The 16,923-nt window shown below is 39.2% G+C and overlaps 2 protein-coding genes across 2 annotated transcripts; both read right to left on the bottom strand.

Moving 5' to 3' along the window:
* Positions 1–1,622: 1,622 nt before the first annotated feature.
* On the bottom strand, positions 1,623–2,072 carry UREG_00153 (uncharacterized protein; the record flags this gene model as incomplete). Its single annotated transcript, XM_002540594.1, has 1 exon — positions 1,623–2,072. The coding sequence occupies one exon, from the start codon at positions 2,070–2,072 to the stop codon at positions 1,623–1,625; it is 450 nt and encodes a 149-aa protein (XP_002540640.1).
* Positions 2,073–14,403: 12,331 nt separating this feature from the next.
* Positions 14,404–14,652, bottom strand: UREG_00154 (uncharacterized protein; the record flags this gene model as incomplete). The annotated part of the gene is made up of 1 exon (XM_002540595.1): positions 14,404–14,652. One exon carries the CDS (start codon positions 14,650–14,652, stop codon positions 14,404–14,406), a length of 249 nt encoding a protein of 82 aa, XP_002540641.1.
* Between the last annotated feature and the right edge of the window lie 2,271 nt (positions 14,653–16,923).

Below are 16,923 nucleotides of genomic sequence, written 5' to 3' on the forward strand. Positions count from 1 at the left end.
AAAGGAAGTCAGTGAGACTCATTGAAGGCAACAACTAGTTGTTGATAGGTTGCCAGTCCCTTGTCAGTTTGTCATGTTTTCAGTTTGTTTGTCAGTCTTCAGACTTTAAATCTTTAATTTTTTTTGTCAGCCTTCAGACCTTGAATGAAAATGTTTTCTTCTGCTCTTTCATTGTAAATTTCTCATAGGCTGTATTTCTTTTCTCTCTTTGTTAGCTGCTAGCAGCTATGGAGCAGTTATTGCATAGCAAAGTTGCAGCAGTGCTTCTTAATTGGGACTTTGGGTAGCTGTTTGAATTCTGCAATAAGTTCATTGCAATTTGGAAGGTCTTTTGCTTTTATCCATTGATTTTCATAGGAAGAAAAGCCTTTCCATTTAACTAGATATTCAGTTTTTGAACAGCAAATGTGTTTATTGAGAATGGTCTTCACTTCCCATTCTTCTTCATCATCAATCAATACTGGCTGTGGAGTTGCTGGTCAGTCACCAACATGTTCCTGATAGGGCCCCAGCAGTGAAACATGAAAGGTTGGATTGATTCATCCATATGACTTCAGAAGTCTCAACATGTAGGCTTGCTTTTCTTGTATGACTATAATCTCAAAAGATTTTAAGAATCAATTATCTAGTTTAGGAGAAGGTCTTAGGGTCTTTATATTTTTTTGATTGAGTAGAACACAATCTCCTACTTGATATTGTATTGGTTTATGATGCTGATTGTAATATTTGGCTTGCATGTCAACTGCAGTTTGCAGCAATTGAATGGCTTGCTTGCAGGTTTGTTGGATTTGCTTGATTTCTTTAATGACTTCTGGCAGGTTAAATGGTGGATCAGTCTGCAGGCCAACAGATAACTGAAGTTCAAAGATTAGAACAAGTTCAAATGGGGTTTTACCTGTTGATATGTTCTGACTGTTGTTATATGCAAACTCAGTAGTAGGTAGCAGCTGGATCCAATTGTCTTGTCAGTAATTAACATATAAGCAAATATATTGTTTGAGAATCTGGTTCAGCCATTCAGTTTGACTGTTGGTTTGTGGATGATAAGTGATGCTGAAATTTCATTTGATGGAGAGATGATGACACATCTCCATTCAATAGCAGCTAGTAAACAGTGATCTGCAGTCAGATAAAATAGATTCCAGGCATCTGTATTGGCTCACAACATGTCTAATGAAAAGATTGGCTAGTTCAGGTGCCTTAATATCTTCAGTAACAGAAATGTACTTAATCATCTTTAAAAATCTATTCACTATTGTCAAGATAGCATCAAACACTCTGCCATCTAGCAGTGAGGGTGGAAGTTCTATGACAAAGTTCATGGCTATGTGTCTTCAAGAACTTGTTGCTATGAGCAAGCTTGCTAGCTTCCCATAAGGCTTATGGTGGTGAGGTTTTGTCAAGTTACATGCATAGCAGGAGCTAACATACTTCTTCATGTCTTTTGCCATTCAATTTCAATAATATTTGTGTTGTAGAAGCTCTAATATCTTTTGGATGTCATTATGGTCAATCCACATGTTATCATGATGGCTCCTCAGCAGCTCTTGCCTAACTGCTGGGTCTCAAGGCACATATATTCTCAAATCATGCATAAGCAGCTGATCATCCTCCAAGAGGTGTCAGCCTGCTTGCCAATAGAATGCTGACTCAGTAGAGGAATTCAAAACCACACACAGCTCAGCAGACCAGGCATCCCCATTCTGGAGCTTACAGAGCAGACCACCCATGCTTCCTGAGACTGAGCCATAAACATTCTCATCTTCTTGTGCCTCAATGACTATGATTCTAGGAATCAAGCTTTCCAGACAGCTTGTTCCTGCCCCTGGTCTGGCCTCTTGCCACAAATCAGCAGGTTTCTTGTAGGGATTCTCTGACTTGACAATTTCTAGTGCCAGTTTGCACTGTAAGATAGGTAACATGTCCATCTGATGTTCTTGCATATCTGTCAGCTTATAATCAGGTTGCTGTGATGGAGCATCTGCTGGATTGCAAGCTCCCAGCCTATGCTCCAATGTAAAATCATATGCTGCAAGGTTCTCCACCCATCTAGCCTGTCTGCTATTCAGCATTTTGGTTTGAAAAAAATATCAAAGATTGTTGTGATTGGTTTGTACACAAAATGGCTGCCTGCTACCTTTCAGGTAGTGGTGCCAATGCTTAAAGCATTCCATAATTGCTAAAAGCTCCTGATCATGAATCTCATATCTTCACTCAGTGTCATTCATCTTGCAGGAATAAAAGGCCACAGGATGCCAATTGCATTGTCATCTCTGTTCTTGTTTGCTGCTAGATTGCAGCAATATTGCTGTGATTGCATAATCTGAGGCATCAGTAATCACCAAGATATCTTTGTCTTCATCAAAAATGAGTCAATAATGGGGGAGCACCAAAAGCATCTTTAAGGTCTCTGAAAGCTTGCTGCACTCTCATCATTAACTCAAAGGGTCTATTTTGTTTCTTCAATAATTCAGTTAATGGAGCAGTAATACCAGCATAGTTAAATATAAAACACCTAAAGAAGCCAGTAAATCCCAAAAACATTTGAATATCATGTATAGACCCAGGTTCTGGCCAGTTAAATACCATTTTCAAGTGGCTTTCATCCAAATGAATTCCATCATGTCCAATGATATAGCTGAGGAATTTCACCTCTTCCTTATGGAATTTGCATTTTGACAACTTAGCATATAGCTTGTGGCTATGTAGCTGCTGTAGGACTTTGGTAATGTGTTGAATATGTTCTTCTTCAGTTTGAGAGAAAATAAGTATGTTGTTGATGTATATGATAATGTGGTCATCTAGAAGATTACTCATAATGTTGTTGATATATGCCTGGAAGGTTGCCAGTGCATTGCAGAGACCAAACAGCAAGACTGTATATTTGAAATGGCCATATTGAGTATGAAAAGCTGTCTTCCATTCATTGCCACAACATATCTGTATATGTTGGTATGCATCACAGAGATCCAGCTTAGTTAGCCATTGTGTGCCACTCAGTCTATCAAGTAGTTCATCAATTTGGGGTAGGAGGTAGTGATTTTTAATAGTTACTGTATTTAACCCCCTATAATCAATGCAAAGTCACAGCAACCCATCTGCTTTTTTAATGAAGAGTATAGGTGCTTCCACAGGACTAGTGGAAGGTTGAATCCACTCTTGTTGTTGTTTGTCTTCAATATATTTTTGTAAGATATCCAATTCTTTTGTTGACATGGCATAAATCTTTTTTCAAGGTGGCATTTGATCTTCTTGTAGGTCAATTGAATGTTCCATACAGCTATCTGGCAGCTTGCTAGCTGCTTCTGTTGAGAAGACTTCTGTGTATTGTTGATAATGTTCAGGAAGGCTGAGCATGGTGTTTTTGGATTTGTGTTCAGCTAAAAGCATGTAAACAACTTCATGTTGAGAGGTCTTCAAAAAATGATGTGGGTTTTCAATTTGGAGTTTGGCTGGTTTCTTGCTGTGATATCACCAAGAGCCAGCAGACCAATCAATAATGGGATTTGTCTCCACTAATCAAGGTAGGTCTAGTAACATATCATATGTTGAAAGATTCATGACTTTAAACATTCAATTAATTGTCTTTTCCATTTCTTCTGAGTTCTTGAGCTTGCAGGTAAGAGCAATCTCTCCATAACAAACAGTATTCAATCCATCAGCTAATTTCAGTTTTTGCAGTGAATTGGGTGGTTCCCAGCTGCTTTGTAGCAGCTTTCTATACACAACACACTCAACAAAATTGTTTGAATTAATGAGAACATGGTTCAACAAGGGATATTTTTCTAATTTTATTGTAGCAATAATTGGTTTACATTCTGAACAGCACCAGCTAGTCATTTGCTGCTATATTTCTGCAAGCTCTCTGCTGACATAGATTCACTCTCTGGTTTCATAGGTTCTTTCTGCAATTCCTCCATTTCTCAAATTTCTTCCAGAATATAATTGACACTAGGTGGAGGATTGATCTTCCCATGAAGAGGTTGCTGCTTCTTAACCAATTGATCACTGGTTTTTTGCTTGAGACAGGTCTTCACCATATGATCTTGTTGATTACAATTAAAGCAACATTTCTCTTGTTTTTGTTGTTCCTTTTGGTCAGAGTCAGTATAAGAATGAGTAAATCACTGTTTCTTAGTTGATTGTTTGTGGGGATGCTCTTCTGTTCTTTTTCTTTTCTTGTCTCAATCACAGTGTTTTCAACTTTCTATGATATCAGATATGGGGGTCCCAGGTGTTCTGCAGCTAGTTTCCTGATACCCAGCAGCTTTCTCATAGTGAGCAGCCATGGAAAACAACTTTTAAAGAATATCAGAAACTCCTTGCTCTTGAATCTTATATTGAATTCAAGTAGGTAATTTGACTAATGCTTGATAGATCCACAATTGCTGATGTTGACACTCCATAGGGGTCATTTCAAAATCATGTCAACATTCCATAAATTTCTGTTCAAAATCAGAAATTGATTGTTCTGCTCAAAAGTGAGAGCTGTCATCCTTCTAGCTGCTGTACACCCGCGATTCTCTGGTGCTTCAAGCCAATCCAATAATTTTGTTTTAAGATCATTGAAGGTGAACATGTTCCAATCAATATGTTCCCTTTCCAAGTCTCATGGAACCTGGGGATTGTCTCACAACCTAGCTGCTACATATTTGACCTTCCCTTTTTCAGTGGCATAGATCCCACTTGTAGCCTCAAGATATTTCAAAAGAGCTGCCTTTTTCCATTGTTGTTACACCTGTCAAAGGTCTCAATAAATTTGTTCCCTCTTCAAGCATCAAATCTTCAGCCCTGCCAGCCTGTGAATGTGGGCCTGATATTGCTCTCTCAACTAGTTCAAACCCACTAGCCTGATAGTTATGAGTGTGGTCTCTTTCAACTGTTAAATTCTTATATTGGAATCCTTTTTACAGCAACTGACAATTTGAGAGTGCATTTGAAATTCACTCTTTAGTGGCCTTACAGCTTATTTTCAACAAAGTCAAGACTTCACCTTACAAGCACTTCACCTATAGCACAAATTCAATATATGGGGCATCTCACTTTACAGTGCAATTCACTATACAAATTCACCTTGCTGAGCACCTCACTATACAATGCAATTCAGTTGGATTCACACCATATAAAATCAACTCTACAGAGCAGATCACAAGAAGTGATCTTCAAAGCTATATAACCTTTCTCTCACCCTGGTGTTTCCCTTTCTTTTTCCTTTCTCTCTCTTCATTAAAAAAAAAGAAAAAAAAATTAAAAAAACCAATAACAGTTCCCAATTGAAGGGCTATTGAGGCAGATTCTACAACAAATAAGGTGAACCTACAGTTGGATAATTGATAAACTATACATATTTTGACAAATAACTACAACAATACTGCAACTGACAATGAAGACCAGCATGTTGAGATAATGCCTGGTGAATATAATTTCCCGTGTACAGAAGGCAAAGATCTACTAAAAGTTGTTGGGGATAATATAGCAGGTTGGTCCCTAGTGGGCTGATTCTCTGATGTTCAATTGGAATAACTTTTTTCTTCAGACTTCCATCTGTCACTCTGAGCAAACTGGTTAACTAACTACCTACCATTCATAATCTCATATGACCTGATTTCAATCCTGGGATTCCGCCCACCAGTTGGCCTGTCTGGCCACTACCAATCCTGAAAGTTGTCATTAAATGGGTGCAACTTGCAACACTGAATCCCAGAAGATCCTTAACCTATGGAAGACCCAAATTCTTCTATCAATATGATCTTTAAAAGCATGACAACAATGGTGTGAAAAATCCAAGACCTCCAATGTCTTGGGACTGAGAATAAACAACTCCCCCCTTCCAATATTGTTTTAGTTGGAGATCAAAGCACTAGGAGGAGCTCATTTATTGAAGAGAATAGTGAAATCAAGGTGCCTCAGAGCGCGGGATGTTGCACTCACAGTCCTCTGAAAATCAATCTATCTGAACCAGATACACCTTGGACTTGCCACATTTTGCTGATGGAAACATACATGTACTGTTCAAAGAAATGCTGCCAACAGTGAAAAGCTCTGTTGGGCCCTGGGCTGAAGAACCTGAAGAATTTATATTTGATATGCTCATTACAAAATCAAAGCTGGTGTAAGAATATCGCATACGCCTTGGACTCGCCGCATTTTGCTGATGGAAACATACATGTACTGTTCAAAGAAATGCTGCCAACTGCAAAAGGCCCTGTTGGGCCCTGGGCCGAAGAACCTGAAGGATTTATATTTGATACACTCACTACAAATCAAAGCTGCCAGTATAATTAAATATAAAACATTTAAAGAAACCAGTAAATCCTAGAAACATCTGAATATCATGTATAGAGCCAGGTTCTGGCCAGTTGAATGCCATTTCCAAACAGCTACCATCCAGATGAATTCCATCACGTCCAACAATATATTCAAGGAACTTCACCTCTTTCTTATGGAATTCACATTTCAATAACTTAGTGTATAGCTTGTGGCTATGTAGCTGCTGTAGGACTTTGGTAATGTGTTGAATATGCTCTTCTTCAGTTTGAGAGAAAATAAGTATGTTGTTGATGTATACAATAACATGATCATCTAAGAGATTACCCATAACATTGTTGATATATGCCTGAAAGGTTGCTGGTGCATTGCAGAGACCAAATGACAAGACTGTATATTCAAAATGATCATATTGAGTATGAAAAGCTGTCTTCCATTCATTGCTGTGATGTATTCATATATGTTGGTATGCATCACAGAGATTCAGCTTGGTTAGCCATTGTGTGCCACTCAGTCTATCAAGTAATTTGTCAATTTGGGGTAGAGGGTAATGATTTTTAATAGTTGCTGCATTTAATCTCCTGTAATCAATGCAAACATGCAGTGATCCATTGACTTTCTTGATGAAGAGTATAGGTGCTCCCGCAGAACTAGTGGAAGGTCAAATTCATTCTTGTTGTTGTTTATCTTTGATATATTTCTGTAAGATGTCCAATTCTTTTGTTGACATGGCATAAATCTTTTTCCAAGGTGGCATTTGATCTTCTTGTAGATCAATTAAATGTTCCACACAGCTATCTGGCAGCTTGCTAGCTGCTTCTGTTGAGAAGACTTCTGTGTATTATTGATAATGTTCAGGAAGGTCAAGCATGGTGTTTTTGAATTTTTGTTTGGCTAAAAGCATGTAAACAACTTCATGTCAAGAGGTCTTTGAAAAATGATGTGGGTTTTCAATTTGAAGTTTGGCCAGTTTCTTGCTGTGATATCATCAAGAGCCAGCAAACCAATCAATAATGGGGTTTGTCTCCACTAACCAAGGTAGGCCTAGTAACATATCATATGTCAAAAAATCCATAACTTTGAACATTTGATTAATCATCTTCTCCATTCCTTCCAAATCTTTGAGCTTGCAGATAAGAGCAATTTCCCCATAACAAACAGCATTCAATCCATTGGCTAATTTCAATTTTTTGCAGTGATTTCAGAGGTTCCCAGCCGCTTTGTAGCAGCTTTCTATACACAACACACTCAACAAAATTGTCTGAATCAATGAGAACACAGTTCAACAAGGGATATTTTTCTGATTTTATGATAGCAACAATCAGTTTACATTCTGAACAGCATCCAGCTAGTCATTTGCTGCTATATTTCTGTGAGCTCTCTGCTGACATAGATTTACTCTCCAGCTCCATAGGTTCTTCCTGCAATTCTTCCATTTCTCAAACTTCTTCAGGAATATAATTAACACTGGGTGGAGGATTGGTCTTCCCATGGAAAGGTCACTGCTTCTTAACTGTTTGATCACTGGTCTTTCATTTGGGACAGGCATTCATCATATGACTTTGCTGGTTATAATTGAAACAATGTTCTTCTTGCTTTTGTTGTTCTTTCTGCTTGAGACAAGTATAAGGATGGGTAAATTGCTGCTTCTTAGCTGAATGCTCTCAGGGGTGTTCATCTGTTAGCTTTCTTTTCTTATTCTTGTCACAAAATTCTCTTCTTCCCATGTTGTGAGAGTCTTAAGAGTTGATGTGGCTAGTTTTCTGATACCCAGCAGCTTCCTCATGGCAAGCAGCCATAGAGAACAATTTCTGAAGAGTATCTGGCACTTCTTGTTCTTGGATTTTATATTGGATTCAGGTAGGCAATTTAACTAAAACTTGAGAGACTCATGATTGCTGATGTTGATGTTCCATGGGGGTCATCTCAAAATCATGCCAATGTTTCATAAATTCTCATTCAAAATCAGGAATGGATTGTCCTGCTCAAAAGTGTAGAGCTGTCATTCTTCTTGCTGCTGTACATCTGCAATTCTCCAGAGCTTCAATTCAGTCCAACAGTTTCATTTTAAGACCATTGAAGGTGAACACATTCCAATCAATATGCTTCCTTTCCAAATCCCACAAGGCTTGGGGATTGTCCCACAATCTAGCTGCTACATATTTGACCTTTTTCTTCTCAGCAGCATAGATCCCACTTTTCATCTCAAGATAATCCTCACATGCTCAAATAAATTTCCAGTATTCCTTCCAATTCCATTCCTTATACAAGTCTGGCTCTGGGAACCATTTACCTTCTTGCTTATAGACAACTTGCAGTGAGGTAGCAGCTGCTCATTTCTGTTGTGTTGATATTTGTTGAAGAAGAGTGTTAAACTGATCTGAGACCATTGTATACATGGTTCCTGTTGCAGAAGGGTTTCTATCTTTCATGTCTTCACAACTTGGCTGCAAGGTAGCCAGAGAGAACTCTGAGGGTCCAACTGCAGATTCTCATCAGCTCTGAGGAGTATTCTGTTCATTCTCTTCCATAGTGAATCCAAAAGTTTGCAGCAAATCTGCTGAGATCTCACAGAGAAGATGATTAGGCAGCACACTCCCTTTAGTTCCTTAAAGGAAGTGATTCAAAACTGTAATGACTAGCTTGGCCACCACCAGAGACTAGATGTCTCCTTGTTATTGGAATGGAACTATGAGAGTACTGGTAGCTAGCAGCTAGCTAGAAGCCAGGTAGAGGTTGTTGCCATTGAATTAAGCAATATTGGTGTATAATCAAACATGTATAATAATATATATATATATATATATATATATATATATCATAGATTAGATTCTAGTATTCAATGAATAGTAAACAAATCACTTGCCTCCTTCCAAGTGGGCAAGGCGGTCCCCTGCTTATATCTTCAGGGTGGCAACATCTTGCCACAATGCTGTCATAGATATTACCTGCTGAGTGGCAGCTAGGCAGCCACTCCTTGCCAGTGGTGTCCTTACAATTAGTCCTACAGTTGGCCATGTAATATTAGCATTAATGTTGGTGTACCCATTTCTGCAACTGTGCTTATCAAATCCTCAATTTTGAGTTTGAAATATTTCAAGGCAAATAGTTCTTCCTCACTCAATATAACTGTTCATACAATTCCAGTCACAATTACATAACAAAGAGCATTCATAGATCATTGACTTTCATCACATGAAATTGTCACGCAAAATAATGACACCAGTGTTGCCAACTCTGTAAGGTATGATCCATTCCCAGAAGTCTCCCTCCTGTGAAAGGCATGGGCGCCTGCTTAAGTCACACTTTGCACCAACACAGTCACAGCCTGCATGGAAGTTGGAATCAGTGGGATAAACACCTTTCTGCATCTTGTAATTGCTTATAAATTCAAAATTAGAGTGGTGCTCGGGACCAGGACAGGATCCCAAATCCCATGTGTGTTGGTCCCGGCCCCAAATTTGGCTTGGAGTTTGATCCTGGTGGCAGCCATATTGGTCCCATATCCCATCCCAGTGGGATAATGGAACTGGAATTCCATACTAATTTGATAGTAATCCCAGCCAGCACCATCCCACAATAAGAATCGCGTACCAAATCCCATGCATTCCATGATAGGGACAGGACCGGGTTGGGATCAGGATCCCGCCACTAGTATATAAGATGGGCAACATGGGTATAGCAGTGTTAAAATTGCTGAAATATGCTAAGACTGTTACCAAAATTCATTACTTTTTTATATGAATGTGGGACAGGATTGGGATCCCAATCTCATATGTGTATATCTCAGTACTGAACTGAATAGACTGTACCACATTCCATTCCATCCCATCCTGGCCAGTATGTCCCACAGGAGGAAAATGGGACAGGAAAACCAGGATTGGGTCTGGGATTCTGGTTCCACTGACCCAGTCTATTCAAAATTAAAGTCCACAATGCAGGAATTGCCATTAAACATAATATGGACTGGAGGTCCATCAATTGAGGCGACTTTTTTTGCATAGAGATTTTGCAAATTTAAGAGTGTTTGATGCAACTTCCATGGTGGCTGAAAGATTTGAACTCTGTGATTGAATTTAGTTGTGCTCTGCTTCACACTCTTGACTTTTGCATACATTCCTGTGACTTTCTTGAGGGTATTATGAACCAAGAAAAAGTCATTTTTGGCTGATGTTTGAATGTTGCCAGAAGCAGGTCAGTATTGTTGAATGAGGTTTTAATTGCCTAAATGGCTGGGGTTGCAGAAGGGGCCATGGAAGGGGTTGTGGCTGGCAGAATTCTAGAGAGAATTTAGAAATGGAAGAGCTGCCAGAAGGTGCCATCTTTCATATTTTTGAGCTTGGGGGTGTTATGAACCAAGAAAAAGTCAGAAAGGCCACAGTGATCTAGAAGTGAGGAAGCAGAGGAGTCTGTTTCATCTCACCTTCATTTTCAACTGCTGAAGCTAACACAGCTCTCTGCTTCAGAAAAGCTTGAAGAATTTCTGATGGAAATAATTCTGAGCTCTTGTGGCTTTCTTTGTGTCTTATGCTGAACTAATAACTTGTTTCAGTTAACAAGACTTTTTGGCTAATGTTTGAATGTTGCCAGAAGCAGGTCAGCATTGTTGAATGAGGTTTTAATTGTCTAAATGGTCAGGGTTGTGGAAGGGGTCATGAAAGAGGTTATGGAAGGGGTCATGGAAGAGGTCATGACTGGCAGGATTCTAGAGAGAATTTAGAAACAGAAGAGCTGCCAGAGAGCATCATCTTTCATATCTTTGAGTTGTAAGCAAGCAGGCTGATTCTAACTAGGAAATCAAACTGCAGTCTGGTTGAGATTTTTATTGCAGATTTGAATGATTTAACTTATAGAGACTTGTAGAAGCTTTGTGGTCAGAGGTGCCAGAGATGCCCTGTGGCTGTATGAATGCTTCATAAGCTAGATTGTTCATTTATTCAAGGAATTGTTCTAAATAGGCTTAGCTTCTTACATGAGTCATCCATTTAACCAATGATATTTCACCTAAAGGGGCTTAGCATGGCATGGGTCATCCATTTATTCTGTCCCAGCAAATTGTGGGAAGGCACTCTCCCATAATATACATGCCTCAGTAGGAGCAGTGGTGGTGTGATGGAATAGCAATAATATAGAAAAAGGAGAATAGAAATGAATGAATGACACCATTTAATAATGATCCCCAGTGTTATTGTTCTCCAGTACAGGCAACAAGCAAAGAAGGTTGTGTGGTTCCAGTGCTGATCTTCCAGTGGTTCTAGCCACACAATACAATTCTGCTCCATAGCACTTCCTTTTCAATTGGAAGGTTCTCCAAATCAGATCAGGAATTCAAGCTCAGGCACACTGTCTCCAACTGTGGATATATTGCCTGGCAGCAGTCTCATCAGAACTGAAAAGAATGTCTAAATCCACCATTACCTGCAGGTTTGTTCATCTTTCTCATCCAACTAAGACATCCAAAATATGTCCCATTCCATCTAAATGGATAGCAGCAGAGAACAAATATGGAATCATTGAGTATTAATTAGAATGCTCTGAAGGAGATGTTGGTCCAGATGATAGATCTCAATAAGCATTCACAAGTTGTGACCATGTGCTGCTTTCTAGCACTTCCAAACTATCATGATCATCTTGAATCACTACATACCAAGACAACATGGTATGTTGTTGTTGTTTACATGAGCTGTGGGCACCATGCAGCAGAAGAGGAGAGGTAATGCAAACATCACCAGCATTGCATATGACATCCATTCATCTTGTTTTGAACTGTTTGGCATCAGTCTCAGTTAACATGATGAGTTTGATTGGGTGTATGTACCCATTGATACTCAATCCACATTGTTCAACTAGTTTCCACCATTCTCCAAGATGATGGTGCATGCTGGACAGTATTTGCATACAATCATCTTGAACTTCATTCATTAACATCAGAGATTCTTGGATCATATTCACCCCTCTTTCATTTTTAATCACATCCAGAATGTTGACATCAATATGTCTAAAGAAGGTTTTATCCCCCAGTTTGACATACTTCATGTAGTATGAGTAAGAAATCATGCACCAAGCATGATTCAGTTGCAAAAGAACATACCAGAGATAGTAGACAGGGTCCTGTTGTATTAGCTGCTGGCCAATGCTATAATACATTACTCTCAACCATTCATAGTTATCTCATTCTCCCATAAGCCTTTGATGGTGAAGATACATGTTGAATTTCTCAGACACTATTTGCATGATGCTTGAGCTGCCAGAGCTTGCTTTCTTCCACCATGTCATAAGACTGAAAAGGGTGACTGAACTATCATTGTGCCATGCCAATGCAATATTCTCACCAAAAATGCCAGTAATCCATGCATACCTTCTGTAGTCAAAGCCAGTCATCCTAGCAACTTGCAGGATCTTCTCTGAATGCTTGTACTTGTATATTTCCAACATATCTTCAGGACAGGGAGGTTGGTTTGCCAGTCAGAATCAATTGTATGTGGCTTCCACTGTTTTGACAGTGTCTAAGTTGTTCTGATGCTCATATAGATGGTGTAATCTTTGGATAAGACCTGCCAAATCAAGTAACCTTGTCTGCAATCCTAATTTTGAGGTCAGAAGTTTCAAATGGTTGTAACATAAGAATGGGCAGCCACTGCTGAATGCATCTCCAACTGCTTTCAAAATGCACATAACCTCAACAGCATTCCAATGTTTTGTATCTCTTATTTTTGTGAGAAGAGATTTTTCAAATCCATTGCATTTGCATTGATCCTGTTTAACCAGTTGCATTTCCTCAGCTTCTGCTGGAATGTCTTCATCAGACTCAGAAGATAGAACTGACTCAATATCTTCATTATCATCTTCTTGCTGGCGCGCAATGGCAGCAATTCTTTGAGACCATCTAGTGATGCTTGCAGCTGGCCTACTGAAGGGACTTCCAGACATTGTTCATTAATGTATGGGCATATCACTATGCTGTGAGGGGATACTAACATTCCAACTGTGCATTCCACCAGTTCCACCCATGATAATGGATCATGGACTTGCCATTCACAGGCTTCCAACAGGACTGCCTATCTGGCTACACAATGCTTGCAGCAAATGAGGACTATTCAATGTTTGGTCAATAGATCTTATTGACATACTTGAATGAAGTAGAGTAAGTTGCTGTAGAATCCCTTGCAGTCCTGCTTCCAGCCCATTTCTTCTAATATCTTGTTGACTAGATATGTCATAGAAATCATTATTGACATTGTCATGTGCAAAATCAACATCTTCTGGTAGAACTGCATGTGTTCTTCAATGTCCAGCCCCTTCAGTGGTAATGTGTTGATACATGCTGACATTGATTCAGTGAACAAATGCATTCCAGTCATTGTAACAATTTAGTGCTCATCTAGTTCATTGAGCCATCCACAATGTGTCAACATGCTTCCAAAGAGCATCAATTCAATCATTTCCCCATTTGTTCACAAGCCTGTTCTTAATACTTGCAATGTCTCTTTACTTTTTCTGCACTCATTGAGCAACTTCCCAAGACACATTGAAGTCACTTTCAAATCAATGTTGGCCTACATGTGTCCAAGCTTGCAATCAGTTGACATAGTTATAGAAGTTGGTGACTATATCTTCCAGTAGATTGTGGGCAGACATAGACCCTTCCATAAGTTGACTTTGTAGAAAATAATGTTCTTGCAACAGGTGAAACTCAATATATCAAATAGCTTCTTGAATATTTGGAAAACACATACTCCCAATGATAACAGCAGCATTTCCAGGAGTCACTGTATGGCTTGCTTGAGGCATGACAGTCAACTGAGGGGGGGGGCTAGCACAACTGCTTGGGTTCATTTTGATACAGCACAGGTGTTTTGAAAATAATAAGAAAAAGATATACAGAGAGGGTATACAGAGAGGTGTAAAGGTGGTGTTTTCTCAAATCTCAAATGTAGAAGAATCATGAGTTGAAACAGAAAGAAAAAAAAAGAATGGCAAAAGATATCAATGTGCTTTTATAACATAGAAAATTCTTTTAACAAAAGAAATGAGGCAGGCAAATGCCATCAACTTCACTTGAATACTTCACCCATCACACCAATCACCATACATAATGGGGGTCATTGTAAAGGAAATGTGCTGCAAACAAAGATCTCACAAACAAAGATTCTTACAAATTACCACAGCAAATCTTTGTTCTTCAGGAATTCCACTGCTTGACAAACTTGACAAAGAGTCACCATCATTCTGCTCATCTTCAGCATTTGTATCAGAAGAGGGAGAAGGGGAAGGAATGAGCAAATTATTTGAAGACATGGTAACATCACCATCATTCTCCTCAGAGCTATCCTCCCTGACATGGGAAGATGACTCATCCTCTAAGTCCACAGCTACATTGCCCATGCTTCTTGTTCTCACCCTACACTTCTCTTCCTCACTCTCATTAACATGAGCTTCAATGGCTAACACCTCTTCTCTTGTATAGCACTTCTTAAATTGATCCCCTGCAAAAGAACCTTTCAATTCAGTGCTGTTCAATTCTTCAAGCTGATAGGGCCCTTTATCCTGATGCACAATCTTAACACAATACAGATCAAGCCATCAAAATCAAAGAGTCTTGCTTCTTGACATATCTTGTTCATTCTTTGTATTATGCACAAGCACAATATCACCAACTTCCAAAGGTTTTGACTGAATCCATTTATTGTCATCAAAATATTCTTCATTGACCAACTGCATTCATTTCCTGTGCAGAACTGCCTCCTCAATATCCCCATCACATTGTTCAATTTGCCTTGCACACAATGCAAGCAAGTTCTCAGTCATTCAAACAGTTCTCCAGAGAAGGGTCTGCCAGATAGAAACTTTGAGTTCAATGGACAAAATGGCTTCCTGACCCATCATCATCTGATAGGGTGTCATTCCAGTAGTACTTTTAACAGTCATTCAATCAGCCATAAGAATTGCAGGTAGGCATTTGAGCCAATCCTTTTCAGTTTCATGAGTGGTCTTAGCAAGCTCATCTCCAATGATTTTATGGCCTGCTTCAATTTGACCGTTTGCCTTAGCATTATATGCTGAAATAATAATCCAATCAATATGATATTTCTTAGCCAGTATTTCTACAACTTCCTTATTCTCCAGATTCTGCTGTCCATAACAAATTTCTTAGGCATTCCCCATCAGCAGGTGACATCCTCATATAAAAATTGAGCCACAGCTTCTGCAGTCACTTTCTTCAATGCACAAGCTTCAATCCAATTTGACAGATTGTTCTGAGCAACAACCAAATAATTTTGTCCACAGCAAGAGAGCATATGCTTGATATCAACACCAACACATTCCCAAACAGTAGAGGTCCAAGTGGGGTGCAATTTCTCATTAATTCATTGAGATGCTCAAAGTTGACAACCATTGCAAGATTTGACATATGCTGACATGTCTCTATAAATACCAGGCCACCAGCACTGAGCTGCAACAGCAGAATATGTTTCTTCATGTCCTTTATGGCCCAGTTCATGATGCATGTCATGCATTATCTTCTCTCAAATTTCCTTACCATCAACAATGCATCAAAGAGGAACACCAGATCCAGCACATCAAAATAGCAGATCACCTTCAACAATGAACTTGGTTGCTTTCTGCTGAAAATGGTAACAATCCTTGGAGGCCATGTCCTTAGGTTTTGTCAAGGGTTGTTAGATAGAATGCTATTTGCTCCAATTCTTCCAAATATGTTGAATCCAGAATTCTTGGCATTTCAGCAACATTGTGAACTGTTGCTGTGTGACACTTAGAGAATAAATCTTCGTTGTCAGGACTTCCAATTCAAGAAGTTCACACTGGCTAGGTCTGTGTGACATTCATCAGCAATAGAATGCTTCTTTCCCAGAAACATGCCTGACAGTGAATAACTGAATCCAGCCAATTCATTGGTTCACCATGGCTCCAGGAACATCTGTAGCAGTACAATTCAATTGAGCAATCAAGATCTTTGCATCCACTTCAAGTGTGAAATGTATTCTGTAGACCCAACATCAAAACTTCTTAAGGGTTTTTAAAACAACTCTGCACTCATGTTTACCAGCATCATATTTCTTCTCAGAATCACCCCAAACACCAGATTCATATCAAGCAGGATGTTGAGCTCCACATTGGATTTGCATGAGGCACCCACTGTAGTCTATAAGACTAGTGTCAATGGCTATAATAATAACCAAAGACAATTCCTCATGATTAATTGGCAGAACTGAGGGATGGGATGCAAGCTTGGCCTTTAAAGCATTGAACATCTCTTCATGTTTGTAGAGTCCAATCCCAAGTCACATTCCTTTGAAGAAGACCATACAACAGCTCCACAATCCATCCATACCTCTCAACAAGAATCCAAAAATATCTGACCAATCCTAGAAATCCACAAAGTTCAGCAGTCCCTGTAGAGGTTGGCCAACTTACAGTTTTCTCAACCTTCTCCACATCTGAACCACTTTCATCATATGAACACACCCAATCTACCACACCTGTGCCTTTCATACACTGTTGTGACTTGCCTCCAGCAACCCTGGCATCAGTGATCTCAACCTGATACAGCACATGGTCAAGATTGATGACACACCCCAACACAAATCTTTGAACTCTGGGAATTATTCCCTCATCACTGTATGTTGATCTCAG

This window comes from Uncinocarpus reesii, genomic scaffold (assembly GCF_000003515.1).
Source record: "Uncinocarpus reesii 1704 scaffold_1 genomic scaffold, whole genome shotgun sequence".
Taxonomy (NCBI): Eukaryota; Fungi; Ascomycota; class Eurotiomycetes; order Onygenales; family Onygenaceae; genus Uncinocarpus; species Uncinocarpus reesii.